General features: G+C 47.4%; 1 protein-coding gene across 5 annotated transcripts in view; it reads right to left on the bottom strand.

Moving 5' to 3' along the window:
• The window catches only part of SLC16A14 (solute carrier family 16 member 14), a 374,898-nt gene that overhangs the window by 13,962 nt on the left and 343,420 nt on the right, over window positions 1-17,516 (bottom strand). For all 5 annotated transcript variants that reach the window (XM_069618293.1, XM_069618295.1, XM_069618292.1 and 2 more), the window contains exon 4: window positions 10,239-11,240. In XM_069618293.1, the coding sequence (XP_069474394.1) occupies window positions 10,239-11,240 (1,002 nt within the window). The remainder of the gene's footprint in view (window positions 1-10,238; window positions 11,241-17,516) is intronic.

Raw genomic sequence — 17,516 nt, 5'->3', positions numbered from 1 at the left:
TGTTAAGACATTTGAAAGGGACACACATACTTGGCAGGAGAGTAAACCATGGGCACTGGAAACATTACCCAATTAAATAATTTCCCTGATACACAAGAACAGGGTCCCCTCCAAAACCCCAAAATTGGTATGGCAGGTTCCTTTCTGAAAACTAATGAACATGTGACAGGTTCCTTCGCGAACCCTAAAGCACTCAGATTAATTCATATTTAACTTTTACAGCCCCAGAATGACCAAGGTCCATTCTGACTCAGCCTGAGTGATAACTTCACTGTCAGGCCCCTGATACCGGTAGATCAAGTGGCCCCATACATTCAATGCGAGGCTAATGGACAGGCCATTTGCTGCATGGTAGATAAGGGTGCTAGTAAATCTGCAATCCGATCAGAGTGTCCCCCTAATGTGGCATTATGCTCCGATATTGTGAGAGCAATAGGGATATCAAATATTCCAGCAGTACAACAATTCAAGGAGCTCCTCACAATTACCCTGGGTCCCAATAAGGACACACATACATTTCTTCTTAGCCTGTCAGCTCCTGTCAATCACCTTGGGAGAGATTTGTTATGTAAACTAAAGTGCACCATTTAATGTAGAACGGAAGGTGCATTTTTGAGTGTTCTCAGAAATACTGAGGCTGACTTAGCTATCCTTGGAGCAGGGGACTGGTCACCCTATGTGCAAGAGTTATTCAATGCACTGCCACATTCTTTGTGGTTTATCCATGATAATGAGGTACAATGTATAATGCAGAGCCAGTGAGAATTAAGATTTCTCCTTTTAAGAGGCTACCTTGTAATCCACAGTACCCACTGGAACCAGAAGCTGAGGTGGAAATATACTCTGTCAGGAATCCCTCCTAAAACAAGCTATTATTGTCCCCACCTCTAGCCTCTATGATATTCCAATGTTGCCTGGTAGATACAATTATAGTTAAGACCTGAGGGCACTACATTCTGTTGTCATTCCATCATTTCCAGCAAACAAAGGGGGGTCTGGGAATCTCTCTACCAGCACGAACACAGCCCAATGACCTGTTCTTGGGTGAATAACCCCTGGGAGAGACTCTACCAAGTCTTTAGCTCACTGTCCTTTTCACAGAGAAGAAATTTCCCCGCATATCAGCCTTTGTCCTGCCCAGGGGCAGTCCAGCGCCGAAATGCTAGGCAATTCTCCTCTGAACAAGAGTACCATCAGTAACCCCATACACGTGTTTCAGCCTTGTTGGGCATCATCAGTGAGGTGAAACTGTTGCCTCTCTAGGAACAGTGAGCAAGGGGTCCACGTCTGGATTGCCCTGATATGCGGGGAAATTTCTTCTCTGTGAAAAGGACAGTGAGCTAAAGACTTGGTAGAGTCTCTCCCAGGGGTTATTCACCCAAGAACAGGTCATTGGGCTGTGTTCGTGCTGGTAGAGAGATTCACAGACCCCCCTTTGTTTGCATACATTAACTTTGGGTTTCACCCTAAGTTAACAGGGCAATCCAGACGTGGACCCCTTGCTCACTGTTCCTAGAGAGGCAACAGTTTCACCTCACTGATGATGCCCAACAAGGCTGAAACACGTGTAGGGGATTACTGATGGTACTCTTGTTCAGAGGAGAATTGCCTAGCATTTTGGCGCTGGACTGCCCCTGGGCAGGACAAAGGCTGATATGCGGGGAAATTTCTTGTCTGTGAAAAGGACAGTGAGCTAAAGAGTTGGTAGAGTCTCTCCCAGGGGTTATTCACCCAAGAACAGGTCATTGGGCTGTGTTCGTGCTGGTAGAGAGATTCCCAGACCCCCCTTTGGTGCCATCATTTCCAGTGCTGCCCAATCGAGTTACAATCCTGTCTTGCATACCACTTACTGCCACACACTTTACACTAGTGGATCTGTTCTCTACTTTCTACTCTATACCAATACATAAAGACAGTCAATTTCTATTGGCATTTTCCCATAGGGGAATTCAGTATACAAGGACTGGCCTTCCCCAGGGGTATACTGAGTCCCCTACTCTTTTCTCACAGCAATTTAAGAAAGACCTAGATTACATTAATTTTCCAGGAAAGTCTGTGCTGGTGCAGTATGGTGATTACCTGTTGCTAGCTTCCTCTTCATATGAAGAATGTAAATTAGACATACAAATATTGTTAAGTGTATTAACTAATAAAGGGACAAAACGTTTCTAAACAGAAATTGCAGCTGCGCAGAGAAAGAGTACAATATTAGGGCACAATATTGTAATGGAGAGTAGAGTCATCCCCTCTTCCAGGAAAAAAGCAGTATACAAGATCTCAGACAGTTACCCAGATGAGAGCATTCGTAAGCATGGTAGGAAATTAATTATAGGATAGGCAGAGACAGTGAAACACTTGCAACACTAAACTATACTGTTGAATCCTTACAATGGACATCAGAAGCTGAAGAAGCTTTTGAAAGCATATACAAAATTGTCTGAAACCCCAGCTCTAGGAGTGCCTGAAATTCACATTGTATTGCAAGGAAAAGAAATGGGGTTGCTCTTGCAGTAGTGACGCAAACACATGGGTCCTCATTACGAGGTTGGCGGTAAGGGATTACCGGCACCGGTAAGGGCACCGGTTCCGGTAATCCCTTACCACCCTACTACGAGTTCCCTTTGCGGGTCCTCCCTTAACACCTGGTTTTTCCAGGCGTTAAGGACGGGACCCGCAAAGGGACTTTGGAGCTAATAACGGTACTGAAATTTGCGGTACCGTTATTAGCGCCTTCCCCATTCCCATTGAGCCCTATGGGGGCTCAAATGGGAATGGGGAAGGGCCCTGGTGAATGGGGAATTACCGGTCCCGCCAACCTTGGAATGGACCGGTAATTGCTCCATTCACCAGGGCGGAGTCGGAACGAGTTTGGAGGCTCATTACGAGGTTGGAGGTAGCTATGGCGCTATTAGCACCATGACTACCTCCAACCTCGTAATGAGACCCATGGACACCATTAGAGACCAATTGCATATTATAACAAAGAATTAGACCCAGTGGCAGGGAGTATGCCACCTCGCCTGTGATCAGTGGCTGCAGCTGCAACAGAGGTGCATCAGTGTGAAAGTATTGTGTTAAACTTTCCACTGGAAGTGGCTGTTACGCACTAAGTAATGGTGTTATTGCTTAAAACCATAACCAACACGTCAATTGCCAATTGTTATGCCTGTACTGGTGGCTGAGCTTGTGACACTCACAAGGGCTTGACAACTGGCCGAACAGCAGACATTGAACATATATACTGACTCTAGATATGCCTTTGGGCTTTACACGATTCCAGACAGATGTGGCAACAATGAGGGTTTATTACCTCTTCCAGTATTCCCATAGAAAATCACCAGTATGTAATTGCGCTGCTGGATGCCACCATGCTCCTTAAACAAATAGCAATAATCAAATGTGCAGCACATCAGCCACTGGCTAGTAAAGTTAATTGCTGCAACAATTTTGCAGACTCTACCACAAAACTGACATCTGTTGCCAACTCTCAGGCTGAATATATTCTCCCTGTAAGAAAGATACCAGAACCACCCTTTGTTAAGACTGCTGAGTAACTAGCAAAGATATACGAAAATTCTCCCTCAATTTGCAAAGATTATTAGATATGTAAATGGTGTCGATTACATGGGGACTCTAAGGAAAGATGAACAGGGATGTTTGGTTGCACCAAAAATACTACTCTCTCACTTGGTCGGAATATATCACGGGAAAGCTCATGTGGGCAAAAATGGGATGATTTCAACATTAAACAAGTACTGGTATGCACCTGATTTCAACACAATGGCACAAGACTACTGCACAAAGTGTGCTACGTGCCTCAAAAGCAATGTGGGAAAAGAGATCCCAACTATACAGTGATCACATCCGTTTGTAAACCTTCAAATAGACTTTCTCCAACTTCTCCGTTGTAACGATCTACAGTACATTCTGGTGGGTTTGGATGTTTTCCGGGCTGGGTAGAAGTATAGCCAGATCGAAGGGCAGATATAACCACTGTGCCAAGATTTGAGATTCCACTTAGCATAAACAGTGATTGGGGAACCCCCTTTGCCAATTAAGTATTGAAGGAACTCTTTAATGTCCTTAATGTACATCACAATCTCCACTGCCGCAACATTCTCAGTCAGCCGGTTCAGTGGAGCGCCAGAATGGGCTGTTGAAGAATGAAATGTCCAAGCTCTGCCAGGAGACTGGATTGAAGTGGCCGCAGTCACTTCCTCCAGTTTTGTTCGATATGAGATGTATGCCCAACCGGAGAACAGGACTGAGTGCCCATGAAGTATTGTATAGACGCTGCATGAGGCTGCCTTCATTTCCCCCAGCAAAGAGTGTTGACATGAGCCTGCACCTCTCAGATGACAACCTACTTGACTGTGTGAGATCTCAAATTTCTTCCATCAGTTCTCTTTGCAAACAAGCATAATGAGGGTAGTGAAAACAGAATGTGCTTACTTATTTAGCATATGGTCTTTGATTTCTCTGCATTCAGCTCTAAAGTTGTCTTGCTGTCACTATGGTATGAAACTGTTAGTGAGATAGATCAGCCTGGTTTCCGATATGTGACCATTAATGTATCTTTGGGAACAACAGTGTTTTCAATTCCTATGTCTGCCTTTCAAGGTACTACTCGGTTCCCAAACTGCTCTGAAGGAGCGACTATAAGACTGCAGTAGCAGAGACAAGTATTTTTCCCTAGGAGGCGTAAGAGGAATTAGGGGATATGATATGGGATGTAGTAAATACATCACTTGAAGTGTGGTGCGTTTATCAAGGGCAGTCTTTAACCGATCGATCGGGCAGATCATTGGGGCACAGCTCTCCAATAGAGATGCAAAAAAAGAAGGAAGCCGTATAGTGTCTACTGGTCGGCAGAGGAGAAAAGGGTGGTAAGGCTCCAGGTTGAGTTTGACCAGGAATGGACAAGAATTGTACCTAGGAGGTTTCAGAATTTATTAGAATTGTTGAAGTAAAGAAAATAACTGACGCACAGTGAGATGTACATGTGCTAGAGGTTGTATTTAATAACGAGAAAAAGGTGTCCCAAATCGCTCACCATATTGCCACTCTGTATACTCCCTATGATGTGATATACTCTGTCACCACTAAATTCCGAGAAAAACCTTTCCCTGCCACTACTGTGTGTGTGTGTAATACTGTTCTTTGTTCTCTTGACAGGAACGGTTATTTGTTGTGGTCGATGTTGCAGTAAAAGGGAACAGATGGTAGTGAATGCCAAACCCTCTGAACCCTGATCATGTTGTACAAGGGAGAATACTATCGGTCAATGGTGTTCTAGGAAATCTGTGATGAAACTAAAGGTGGAATTAGAAACTTTGATGCATATTGAAATCTAGATTGTAATGTAGGGGTGTGATAAAGGCCTCTCTTCTTTGGCCTGGTTTCCCATGAAAGCTTGATTGCTTCTGTGACAGGGCGAGGGGCTAGGAGGTGTGACAAAAATAATGATACAATTCTCTGTGGTTTAGATTGCACTAAAGTGCAAAAGGGGGATTGTGGGAGTCGGTCTTTTTCTAAAATAAATAAATAAATAGACATTTGAATAAAGAATGATGAACAGGAATTTCTCCTGCAGGTGGACTCTCAAGTCTGACCTAAATTGATATTGCCCCGCCCCTATGACATCATATTGCCCATATCCCCCAGTTTTCTTTTTCTAGCTGACATTATAGGGTTCCCCCACCCCTTTGGGTTGGCCACAGCTTGTTCTATCCATGAACCCTTATGAGCACCCGCTCACTGATAGACCAAAAAGTGCTGTTCAGGAGAAACTTGTGCCAAGGTTGCCGGTGATCCAGCAAGCTGGTTGAAGCAGGTACCGAGAGTGGAACTGCTTATTCCTGACCAGAAGTCATCATAGGAGTGGTGGCCCAGCACCCCACATAACTAATTGTATGACCGGAAACGTCAAATGACCTCAAAGGCAGAAAAGAACACAGAGAATGGACAATTCATTAATGAATGTGGTCAATGTTTTGGACGGAGGCAGGATAAATGTGTCAGTGGGCCTAGCAGTGGTATTCTCAAATGTTCTCAGATCAGGTGACCAGTGTTCTATAAAAGTAAGGGGTGTGGAGGACGGGTCAGGTCAGCCAGGGGGGCTTCTGTTAGATGCAGGGTTCTGTTTCCTTGATTTTCAAGTCCATTAATAAAGGCCTCTGGTTGCCATCACCCAAAACTCAAGTGTGGGCCTGGTGTCAATCACAAAATGGCCATGCTTGTGTCATATGTTCCTTTTGAAAAGTAATCAAGTACATGAGCCCTAGAGTCGTGCACATTTGAAGCTCTTTGATAAATACAAATGCATGGCAGTATTTGATTACAGAGTATACATTTAGTAGGGCACCCCTGAAGCATCATGCAAATCTGATCATTTAGAAAAACCATAGTTAAAAATCATACTGTTGGTGAAGCTACTTTTGCACTATATCTTGATTGCAGCCATTTCACTGCGGCATTGCACCGGGCCTACAGTGATTCCTTACGTAAAACATATTCGGCGTAGCACTTAAAAGCTTGTTTTTGGCATATGTTACGTAGCACAACATTTCATGTTGCAAATTCGAAATAAAGCGTATTTTAAGTTGGAAAACGAACTGGTTCTCTCATACAATTCTCATGTGGATTGCTCACATGAAAGGTTTGGCTCACTATCTGAGATATAATATCCAGTGCACAAAATATACATATGTTATTTATGTATGGGACTTGGAGCATGCACAAGTAGTGTACGGTGCGCCTTTTAATGTAGCTTGAAGGAGACCGATGTTTTGCTGAAATTAATGAACTAAACCGTGAACTGCTGGCGGACTCAGGGAGCACTTCTGCTACCGACAGTCTTACTGGTATAGTTCATCTCTTATATCTATCTTCCATGGTGGGCCTAACCGACCTGCATCCCAAGGTTCACCGAGGTAGCGACGCCGAAACCAGCCAGTACGACCAGCCGACCAAGTGTTCAGCACCATTATTAACCCAGCACAAACATACGTGGTGCTGATGGTGTGGAGGGCCTTCATTTTTTTTTTTAAACTCTCCACTCTCCAAACACAATGTGCTCAGATCGTAAACAGTTCATCTGAAACAAAAAAACATGGCTGCCAGGCAAACATGAAAGAGGACAAAAAACAAAGAGCCCTGTTTCCTTGGCAACTGAGAAGCAGGACGGGAGTTGCATGGTCCGGCAGTGACGGTTGCAAGGGAAAGTGGCAGCAGGTAAATACATTTCGTTTGTAAAATATAAAGGGGGCGGGGGAGGTGAGCTAGAGAGCAGTGCACAGCTCAGCTTACATGCTGCTTGGAACATGGGCTTGAATGGGCGGGTACAGCCTGCGTCCCGCACAACCTAAATGGTTGACAAGGGCAAGCCAAGTTCTAGAATGTATCGTTTTTCTATCTAATGAGAACAGTGTGTGCATAGAAATCCCAGCCCACTTTCTGAATCAATGAAAACAATTGCATCGACACAATATCCCAGATAAAAATAGACTGCTCTGGATAGGTATCCTTTAAGAACCAGAAGAGGACCATCAAGGAAACCCAATGCAATGTAGCAAATAGGAGGATTTGCTGACTCCTCACTTCCTTTATAGAATTAGATAAAGAGCTGTGTGCGAACAGTTCCCTGTACCCACAACACTTTTGTAGTGTACCTTAGGCATTAGGCCGATGATCTGATATGATGTCATTTATAACACGCCTGTGCCACTTAGATTCCTATTCTTGCTTTGTCCATGTGCTTTTGGACTTCATCAAGGTAAGTCATCTGGGGAGTTGTATTTATAAGGGGGTTTAGCATGGAAGCTAGTGGTCGAAGTGGACAGCAGTGGTTGAGATGGGTGCTCCTCAACTTTTTAAAATTAATATTTACCATTCCTATACTTTTATTTGAATAAGAAATCCTTCCGGAATGTTTGTTTTAATATTAAAGTGTAGGAATACATTGAAACTTGCCTTAGGTCCCCTTAAACAGCAGTGCTTGCTTTTCGCCCTACTGGGGATTCCAACGGTATCAGGTCTATCCATCGAAAATACTTCCATCTGATTAAAATCCAACGAAATGTATTAATTGAAAGTCATTTCCATCGAAATGCACTTTCATTGAATACATTTTATTTTATTTCGAGGTTTAGAGTTAGGATTAGGTTGGGGTGCCCTTGGGGGTTGGGGGGAAACTCCCCTTCCCCAATAAACAATAAACACTAAAACGTTACATAAAGTTGGCGAGTGCCGAAATACTTTACAGATTTCATCACTGGACAGCTCCATGTAACGTTAAAGCGTTTTACATGCTTTACTCTTGTATCTTTGACTTCCATCGAACATATCCATATATTCGATGGACAAGTTTCAATGGATGTGTACATTTTAATGGAATAGATATCATTTTGATGCATTTCTTTTCAGTGCCTTTAAGTTGATTAAATTAATTTTCGGTGGATGTTTTTCGACGGAAAGACTATAAACCGATTCGAACATGGCACTTGCTGGATCCGCTCCAACCTCACATCACAATGAGCTATCGTAGAACTGCTGGGTTGCTGTTATTTTTTCAGTGACCTGCTTGCGGCATAGCCAATTCCCAAGGCCATCATAGCCCTGCTCCCGCAGAAATCAGAATTTTGCCTTTGCATTTAAGCAACTTAACATGAAAATACTGCTGGCAGTGCTGTATGTGCAGTCAATGGATAGGTGAGAGGGGTAGCTTTAATCTTTAGCATGCCACTCAAGAGGTGCTATTAGTAGGTGATTAGAAAGGGGTGGGTCCTTAAAGCTGCACCTGTGGGACCAATAAATAAAGGCGATGCATTGTTTACAATGCATTTCTTTCACTGTGTTTCTTTCAGTTTTTACTATGTGGTGGGGTGGAATGGAGGAATGGCGGGACTCGGGTATGTGGTTTGTATTGCGCGTGGGAGGTTTGCGAGGAGCAGGGCGGTGGGGCAGCAGGGAACATAGTTCCACTACTTCTTTTTGTACACTTCGGCCACTGATGGACGCCTTCCATGGGCATCCCTTCTTTTAACACCCGTCTTTCGTTTCCTCAAATGCATGTCGTGCTTGGGTTCTTTTGTGGGATAGTTGCATTTTCTTGAGGAGTTTCATTGAGCTGTCTTTCTAGCGCGCTTCCTGTGTACATGTTCCTGCCATCCTCATGAATTCCACAGAAGTGTAGGTCTTCACATCTGTACACTCTATTCACCCTTATGGCGTTCATTCAGGCAAGTCATTGAACAAACAATGTGGATCCAAATGCACAGGGGAAAAAGGAATCATTGATATGTTCAGAAGTACCGGAAAGTACCCAATGCGATGCAAAGAACGAGTGTGTGAATCCAAAATGTAGAGAGGTCAAGTACATATGTTATCTTCAGGCTTGGACTGTCCTGTAGGGCAACAGGGCAATTCCCGAACCCAAAAACACAAAATGCTAGTGTGGGCCAATTTTTCTAATGAAAGTGGGCCACTTTTTTGGCCCATGTGGGCGAGTTTGATAAGTTACTTCACTATGCGGCTAGTAGCTTTGACCATTGTTACTGAACACATATTCTTTAAAATGCACAATTTGCATCACATTTTATTAAAAAATTCCCCTTGGGTACTACTCAAACACTTCGTCACAAAAGGAATACATTGCTATTTGCAACTGCGGGCCACTTTTTGATTGGTGCCCGAGACAATTTTATGCCCCAGTGCGACCCTGGTTATCTTTCATGGATTTTGTCTGGTATGCCTCTCATAAAGAGTAGAGCCTGATTCAGGAAGATTTGCACTGGAGCAAAGTGGAAGATGCCAAGATCATCTCTGAGATGCACTTCAGCAGGATCAATCGCATTCGCACATGGGCATCACTGAGATGCTCCAGGATTTTCCTTTCTTCATGGCTTTATGAACACAGTGTAAGATAGCGGGTGCATCTCCGAGATGCTTACGCATGCACCTTCTAATTTGCTGCAATCGAAATATTTGTGAATCAGGCCATGAGTGTCTTTAGTGGAGCTGGTTTTGGTGATACACCAAGCATTAATATCTAGTTGAGTTTTAAGCATCATTGTCATATGTGAGGTTTCATAAGCCATGCAACTTGTGCTGTGGGTGTGTTAAGATGTTCATAATGTACTTACAAGCAGTTTTGGTTTATTAAAAATTACATGAATAAGATGAGATCAAGAGAAGCCTGCGAAACAGATTGGCTAATGGGAAAATCTGCACTCACTTACCTGCAAATGGCGGTCCTAACAGCGCAGAGATGCCGTTGGCACAAATGATGATTCCGAATGCATTTGCAAGGTCTTTAATTCCGACTAAATCTTCCGTCACCACAGGCATCAAGGAGAAATATCCACTGGAGAATCCTATGAAGGCACACAAGACCGCCAGGCCAGCATACATATGGACTAACGGCAAAATGATAATACAAATGCCCATGCTTAAATTGGCCACCAGGAAGACGTTCCACGCGCTGACACAAGGCAAGTCACCGATGATGCCAAGGATTATTTTCCCAAAAATATGGACTATTGCTATAATTGAGGTCAGAGGGAAGATGTCATTTTGTTCTGTTAGTCCGTACATCTGCACTATTTCTGGGAGATGAATAAAAGGAATGACAAAACTAGAGTACGCTAACAAGGCCCAAAAAACAAAGCCCACAAACACTTTATTGGTAAACAGTGATGCGGCTCCAAAGTAGCTGGAATACCAGGCCCAGAATCCATTTTTGATTGCAGCAGTCATATGGCTCACTTCCTTCAGGAACCGTAGCTTGCACATCCTCCTAAATGTGCGCTCATTTCCACCTTTATCATTGGTCTGTGATGTTGGCAAATGATCGCTAATATCTCCATTGGTGTGGCCACCTTCTTTTCCTTCCTCATTTAGGAGGCCATTGAGTTTCACAGTTTCGGGTGAGAGTGGCTCGTTTTGTTTTTGATCGTCCTCAGCGTGCCCGCTCTCTGCGCAGTGTTCGTTCCCCTCGTCCCTTGAAGGAAGGGGTCGCATAAGTGCTCCACAGACGCACATGTTTAGCGACACTGCTCCTTGCATAATCATTGCGTTCCGCCATCCATATTCTTTACAAAGATACTTTAATAAAATAGTTATCAAAAATGTTCCAAAACCTGTCCCGGTGGTACTGAGGCCCTGCGCCAGCGCTCTTCTCTTCTGGAAATATTGTCCTACCATGACCACAGCAGGCAGATACACCATTCCACTTCCAATACCTGCAAGGGATGAAGGAAACCATTATGAAGTATTCTAATAGAACAGATTTCACCGCCTCTCAATCATTGTAATCAAAATGTCTGTATTTCATTATTGATAAGGCTCGCGTGAGCATCAAGCCTGCCTAAATAACATAAGGAATAATAACATCACACAATCTAGAGTGCTGGAATTCTGGTCTTCTTGTCACACTTTAAATCATATTCAAATTTGCTCTAAAACAGCATCTTTCCAAAAGATTACCTTTCCATTAATTACGACTTGTGTGCTCCCTCTTCCCCACAGACAATAGTGCTGCTACTCCACCAGCTACCACCACATATCAATGCATGTAATCCAACTCTTTTGCAACATTGGGACCAGACCTGCTGGGGGTCACACATTGGAGTGGCAACCACATGGGCATCAACAGGTCGCAACTGCATGGGAGAATATGGATGGAGGAATGCAATGATTATCCAGAGAGATGTGTTGATTCCTGTCACAGCAATATCATTATCTTGTCTCACCTACACATGTGTTAGCACTTATTACCTCCACTCTAGCATTCCCTCTGTCCTCATCCTACTTGATCTCTCCCCTGTGTTCAACACGGTCAACATACCACCCTGCTCAATCCAATCGTCTCTGTGACAACCTGGGTATCACTGATCAGGCTCTGGCCTGGCTGACCTATTTTCTTTCTAATTGACCCTTCCAGGTACAACGTGGGTCCTTCCTATCTTCTAACTCCCTCTCTTCATGTGGTGTCCCGCAGGGGTCTAACCTCTCGCCCGGGCTTTTCAACCAATACCGGGCAACTGTCGCCTACTTCATCTCCATTTCTGCTCAACTTTCCAGTGCTATGCTGACAACACCCAACTCATTTTCAGGCTTCCTTCAGCCTTCTCCTCTCCTTTCCTCATCTCTGATTGTCTAATCGCCATTCAAAATTGGTGTGCTGCCAACGATATCTGCCTAAATGCCAACAAGACTGAGATCCTCCTTATTGTTACACCATCTCCATCCTTCCCTCTCACTCTCTGCCCGGCCTCACTTGGCCCTCCTCCTACCCCCAATTGCTTGGGTTATCTGGGTTATCTTTGACTCCACACACGTCTCTGATGTCTCCAAAAAGTCAAACCTTTTATTGCACCTCCTCAGAGGCACTGTGCCTTTCCTCTCCTTCCCTCAAAAACTCACTGTCTCCCAATCTCTGGTTCTCTCCAGACTGGATTACTGTAACAGCCTCTTTCTAAATCTACCTGCCTCCACTCTCCGCCCTCTACAACTAATCCAGAACAGGACTGTGAGACTTGTCCTTGGCCTCAAGCCCCGGGATCTTATCTCTCCAGCTCTGAAATCCCTTCATTGGCTCCCAGTGGATGCAAGGATTACATTTAAAACACTCTGCATTGTCCACAAGGCTTTCTGGGGCCTGGGTCCAAAATACCTTCAACTATCCCTCCATAAATACCTCCCCTCTCGATCCCTTCACTCCTCTACTTCTAACTTCCTCAGGGTTAGTCATTTTGCAACGAAATGAGCTGGGGGTAGATCTCTGTCTTTGGCTGGTGCTTCCCTCTGTAACAGCCTCCCGACCACCTTGAAACCTGAGGAAAACCATCTCCAGTTCTGGAAGCACCTCAAGTCCTTCCTCTTTGCCTTTGCCCTCCTTCTCCCCTGTTGATCTGTTTCTTCTCTTAGCATCGTGCACATGGCCACCCTCTGTCACTCGGGACCGGGTACCTGCTCCCCCTGCCACCCTCCTGCACTGCTTTCGGGCCCCCTCCTGCACTGGGGTTCTGTAACTGTACCCATTCAGTCCCCCTACCACTTTTCTTCTGCACTTATAGGATAGCCTTTATCTAACTAACATTCACCTGTCACTTGCTGGCTGCACTACCATGGTTTATTGCCCTTATTTATTTATTTATTTATTTATATTATTTAATATTGATTCTGTTCTCTCCTCTGTTCCGCACTCTCCACCCCCCTTCCATGTACTTTTCCCCCTCTTCCCCTTTCCGTGCACTTGCACTTTCTTATATTTCACTAGTAAGATCGCTGTTTTTTTTTTGTTCTCGCTTGTTCCTCTTCCTTTTGCCAGGTCGCGCTCTGAAACATTTGTGTACGAGCGCAATATAAATAAAATATAATTTCATTTCATTTATCATTTAGGGCAGTGTCTGGATGCTCATTCTTGCAGGGAAACCATGACACCTGATACATCCCATTGCTCAACCTCTGTAAATTAACAAATCCTCCATTTCAGGTTAATGTTCACGTACAACAGTATGTCTACTGCCCTCATCCCTTAGAATTGTTTGCCCTCTGGTATTATATTCCTGACATCTGGAATCAAATATATATATATATATATATATATATATATATATATATATATATATATATATATATATATATTGATATAATTGATATTTTGGAACTATGATACAGTATCAAAGTACAATTCCCAGACTGCAAAGTAAAAACCAGGATTGGACTCATGCATGCTATGGGACAACTTGGGAGCTCTGATATAACAGTAAGATTGAGGGGCTCCTCCCTTGCACTCACATGTATGTGCCAGTAATGTTTGAAAAAGCGCCCCTCATAAAGCAACACTTTCCCCTCCACTATGCATGAGATTGGAGTGTGCAACAAAAAAAAAATGCGTTTCCAGAATCTGTACAGTGTTAAAGAAACAATGTCATAGTTATGTGATTTTGTTTTTATTATTAAGTGATTTTGGCTTGTTTAACAAATCTTACACTAGAATTACCACAAGAAGAAAAACAAAAGAAACAGAAATTACATTGAATATACGATAAAAATCTAATGTCTAACACTTTACAAAATTCATATATATGAGCACACATTTTTTAGGAACGTAAAGATAAAGTTTTAGGATCTGTTAAGAACGTCAGATGCATTAGGAGAAATATACATTAAAAACCCGAAAACAGAGAGGCCACCAGGGGGCGCACAGGCAATGGCTGCCTGAGTGCATAGCTCCCGCCGAGGCCCGGGTATCCCACGGGATTGAGCCCCCCCCGAAACCCCCCCGCGAGCACAACTGGGGTGACCGACTCGGCGCCCCCCGCCCCCCAACGAGAGGAAGAACGGAGCGCGAGCTCCCCGGGGAGCCGGAGCACGAAGCCCGTGGCGCCGGAGCGGGAGACGCAGCAGGAAAGGAGCGGCCTCGGGACCGCGAGCGAGGCGGTCTCACCCCGGGCGCACACGGCACCCCAGCCCGACGGACCTTCGCTCCCCCCATCAGCACCACCCCCCCCCCAGGGTGCGGAGAACGACCCGGCCGAGGTCCGAGCCCCCGGGACTTCGGGGACGTGGCAGGGGGGCGGCCCTCTCCGCCCCTCCCCCCGCGGCCCAGTCCAGAGCGAAGAGCGCCGGGGCGGCCCGCGCGGCGAGGAGGCAGCATCAGGGGGATCGGAGCAGGGCTCCTGGGAGTCGGCATCCCCCCCCACCGAAAGTGAAGAGAAGGAGCGGGGCGGCCCCCCCCCCGGGACAACAGCGTAGACCAGGTCAGCGGAGGAGGCGGCACCCGGGGGCCTGGAGAGGTGCCCCCAGGGACTCGGAGCCCTCCCCCCTCCGGGAGCGAAAGAAAGGAGTGGGGAAGCTCCCTACCCCCCCCCCCTCGGGGGTTACCAGCGCCGGAGCCCAGCACAGCACAGCAGAGCAAGGGGAGCCCCGGCGGGCCGGGGACTCGCCCCCCCACAGGTGAGCGCCCCGAGCGGGGCGGAACCCCAAAAGCAAGAAGACCAAAGGCGGGGTCTGTGGACCAGGGCCCCCCCCCCCCGGAGACACCAAGGCCCGAAGTGGGGGTGACCAGGGTGAGAGGCCCCCGCCAGCAGTTGGTGGGGCGTGTGCCCGCCCGGAGGTGCCCCCCCCAGGTCCCACGGAGCGAGCCACAACGTCCCCCCCCTTATTTGGATTGGAAGGTTGGGCCCCCTTGATCCACCATCCCCCCCACCCCAGGAGACCGGAGGAGGCCCCAGAAGACCACGAGGCACTTGAAAAGGGTGTGAGGCCCCTGCCTGAGAACAGGTGGGGCGTGTGCCCGCCCCCCGGACTTTGCCCCCCCACTTGGGTCACCTGTGGAGCGCACACCAAAGCAAGGAAGGACGGGCCAGTAGGGGACCCCCCGCCCCCCGTCGGGGCCGCGGGGACCTAGACGACAGGACACAGGGAAGAACCACATGAGCTGGAGGGAAGCCTTGCAGAGATACCGCTTCCGGGGGGTTGAAAGAGGTGACAAAGGCTTAACCCGCGAAGGAACCATGGCCCAATCGGGGGAAGCTTCCCCCTCCTCGGCGGTAATGGAAAGGGGCTTTGCCTCCATCCTACAAGAAATAAGGGACATGCGCTCCGACATTGCCCAAAAAGTTGAAAAAATGGACCAGAGGGTGGACAAGATTGAGGACAGGCTCCTACAGGTCGAGTCCAACCAATCCTCCATAGCAGTCCAAGACATACAATATAGCATGAGGTTGGAGGCCCTGGAGAGGAGGGACGAGGAGAGAGCCCGGCAGATGGACGATTTCGAAAACAGGGAGAGGAGGACCAACCTCAGAATCTTTGGGGTGCCCGAAATAGAGGGGGAAACGGAGAGGGACGTCACCCGAGCAGTACGAGACATCATTACTCTCCTGTTCACGGAGGAAATGACAACCGAGCCAACTTTTGACAGGGTGCACAGGGCGGGGGGCAGGGCCGGGGCCCCCCGGTCGATTCTGGTCCGGTTTCACTACTACTCAGAGAAGACGAAGGTGTTGGAGGAGGCCAGAAAGGCTAGGGAAATCACTTATAACAACGCACAAGTCTCGATATACCAAGACCTCTCCGCCTACACGCTGGCCAGGCGCAGGATGTGCCGCCCTCTCACACAGGTGCTTAAGGAAAAGGGAGTGCGCTACAGATGGGGCTACCCCTTCTCCCTGACTTTCGAATACATGGGCCAAAGATCAACCCTGATCACGGAAGAGGACATAAGGGGAGCCATACAAGAATACGCAGTGGACACGAACCCCCGGAGGGGCCCATCGGGGCCGGAGCACGGGAGACCCGGCGGCCCTGGCCCGCCCGGCGAGAGGAGAAAGCGCACCGGCGCGAGGAAATTCAGGAAAATGAACACCCCCTCCCCTTCAAAGGACGGAGAACATAACGACTCCGAGGACTGAGCACGGGGGCACCCCGGTGTGCCCTGGTCGGAGGGACGCAGACTCAGAGGATTCACCACTATCAACGTCCCTACGCCCTGCAAGTAGGTGGGGTCCGCAGAGGGGTCACAGATGCGGGAGATCTTAGGGGGCTCAAGGAGATGAGCTTCTAATGCAGATTGCCTGGCCGAGGTGGGCAGGCTGGTGGTTCGGCCAAAAGCCAGCGATGGCAGAACTACTTGGCTGGACGCCGGGGCGGGGGGTGGGGGGGACCACGGGAGTTGGGGAAGTTCAGTTACGGTTTGGGGAGGGGGGCAGTTGGGGTTTTGTTTTAAGCCCACCCGGGGGGAGGGCGCGGGAGGAAAAGGGGAACACAGAGCCGAAATAACGGAGCACACGGGGAAGAGCATAGGGGAGGAGTTGACCGAGAGAGAGAAAAATAGAGACTATGGCTGACGGGCTGCCCGCCCTGGGAGTGGGCTCACTTAATGTCCGTGGGTTAAACATCCCCACCAAGAGGTTCTTGCTCTGCAGGGAATTTAGAAGGGCACACCTGGATTTTCTCTTCTTTCAAGAGACTCACTGGCCACAGGGGAAGGAGCCCAAAATGCGGGGAGGGGGAATTGGCGATGTCCACAGTGCATCCCACAAGTGCAAAAAAAGAGGGGTCGCCATCCTGGTAGCGAAACACGTGGGCTTCGAGAAAGAAGCCACGCTGAAAGACCCGGGGGGCCGTTACCTGCTGGTGCGGGGGTCCCTGCAGGGGGCCCCACTGACCCTAGCGGCCATCTATGCCCCAAACGAAGGCCAAGCCCAGTTCTGGGAGGAGGTGGGGGACAAACTCAAATATTTCATCCATGGCACGGTGGTGGTGGGGGGGGACTTCAACATGGTTCTGGACCCCACCCTGGACAGGAAACGAGCAGGCCCGCAGTCCTCTAGGGCTGCGGATGAGATCATGGCGCGCACCTTCCAAAAAGTTAACCTAGAATTGGGCCTGTTGGACACGATCCCCGTCCCTAGAACAGACTCCCCCTCCTTTACATATTACTCGGCCATCCACACGTCGTTCTCCAGGATAGACTACATCCTGGTAGACGAGACCCTACGTCCATT

The sequence above is a fragment of the Ambystoma mexicanum genome, chromosome 10 (assembly GCF_040938575.1).
Source record: "Ambystoma mexicanum isolate Mex_15411 chromosome 10, UKY_AmexF1_1, whole genome shotgun sequence".
In the NCBI taxonomy this organism is placed as follows: domain Eukaryota; kingdom Metazoa; phylum Chordata; class Amphibia; order Caudata; family Ambystomatidae; genus Ambystoma; species Ambystoma mexicanum.
This window is presented reverse-complemented; position numbering and strand designations above follow the sequence as displayed.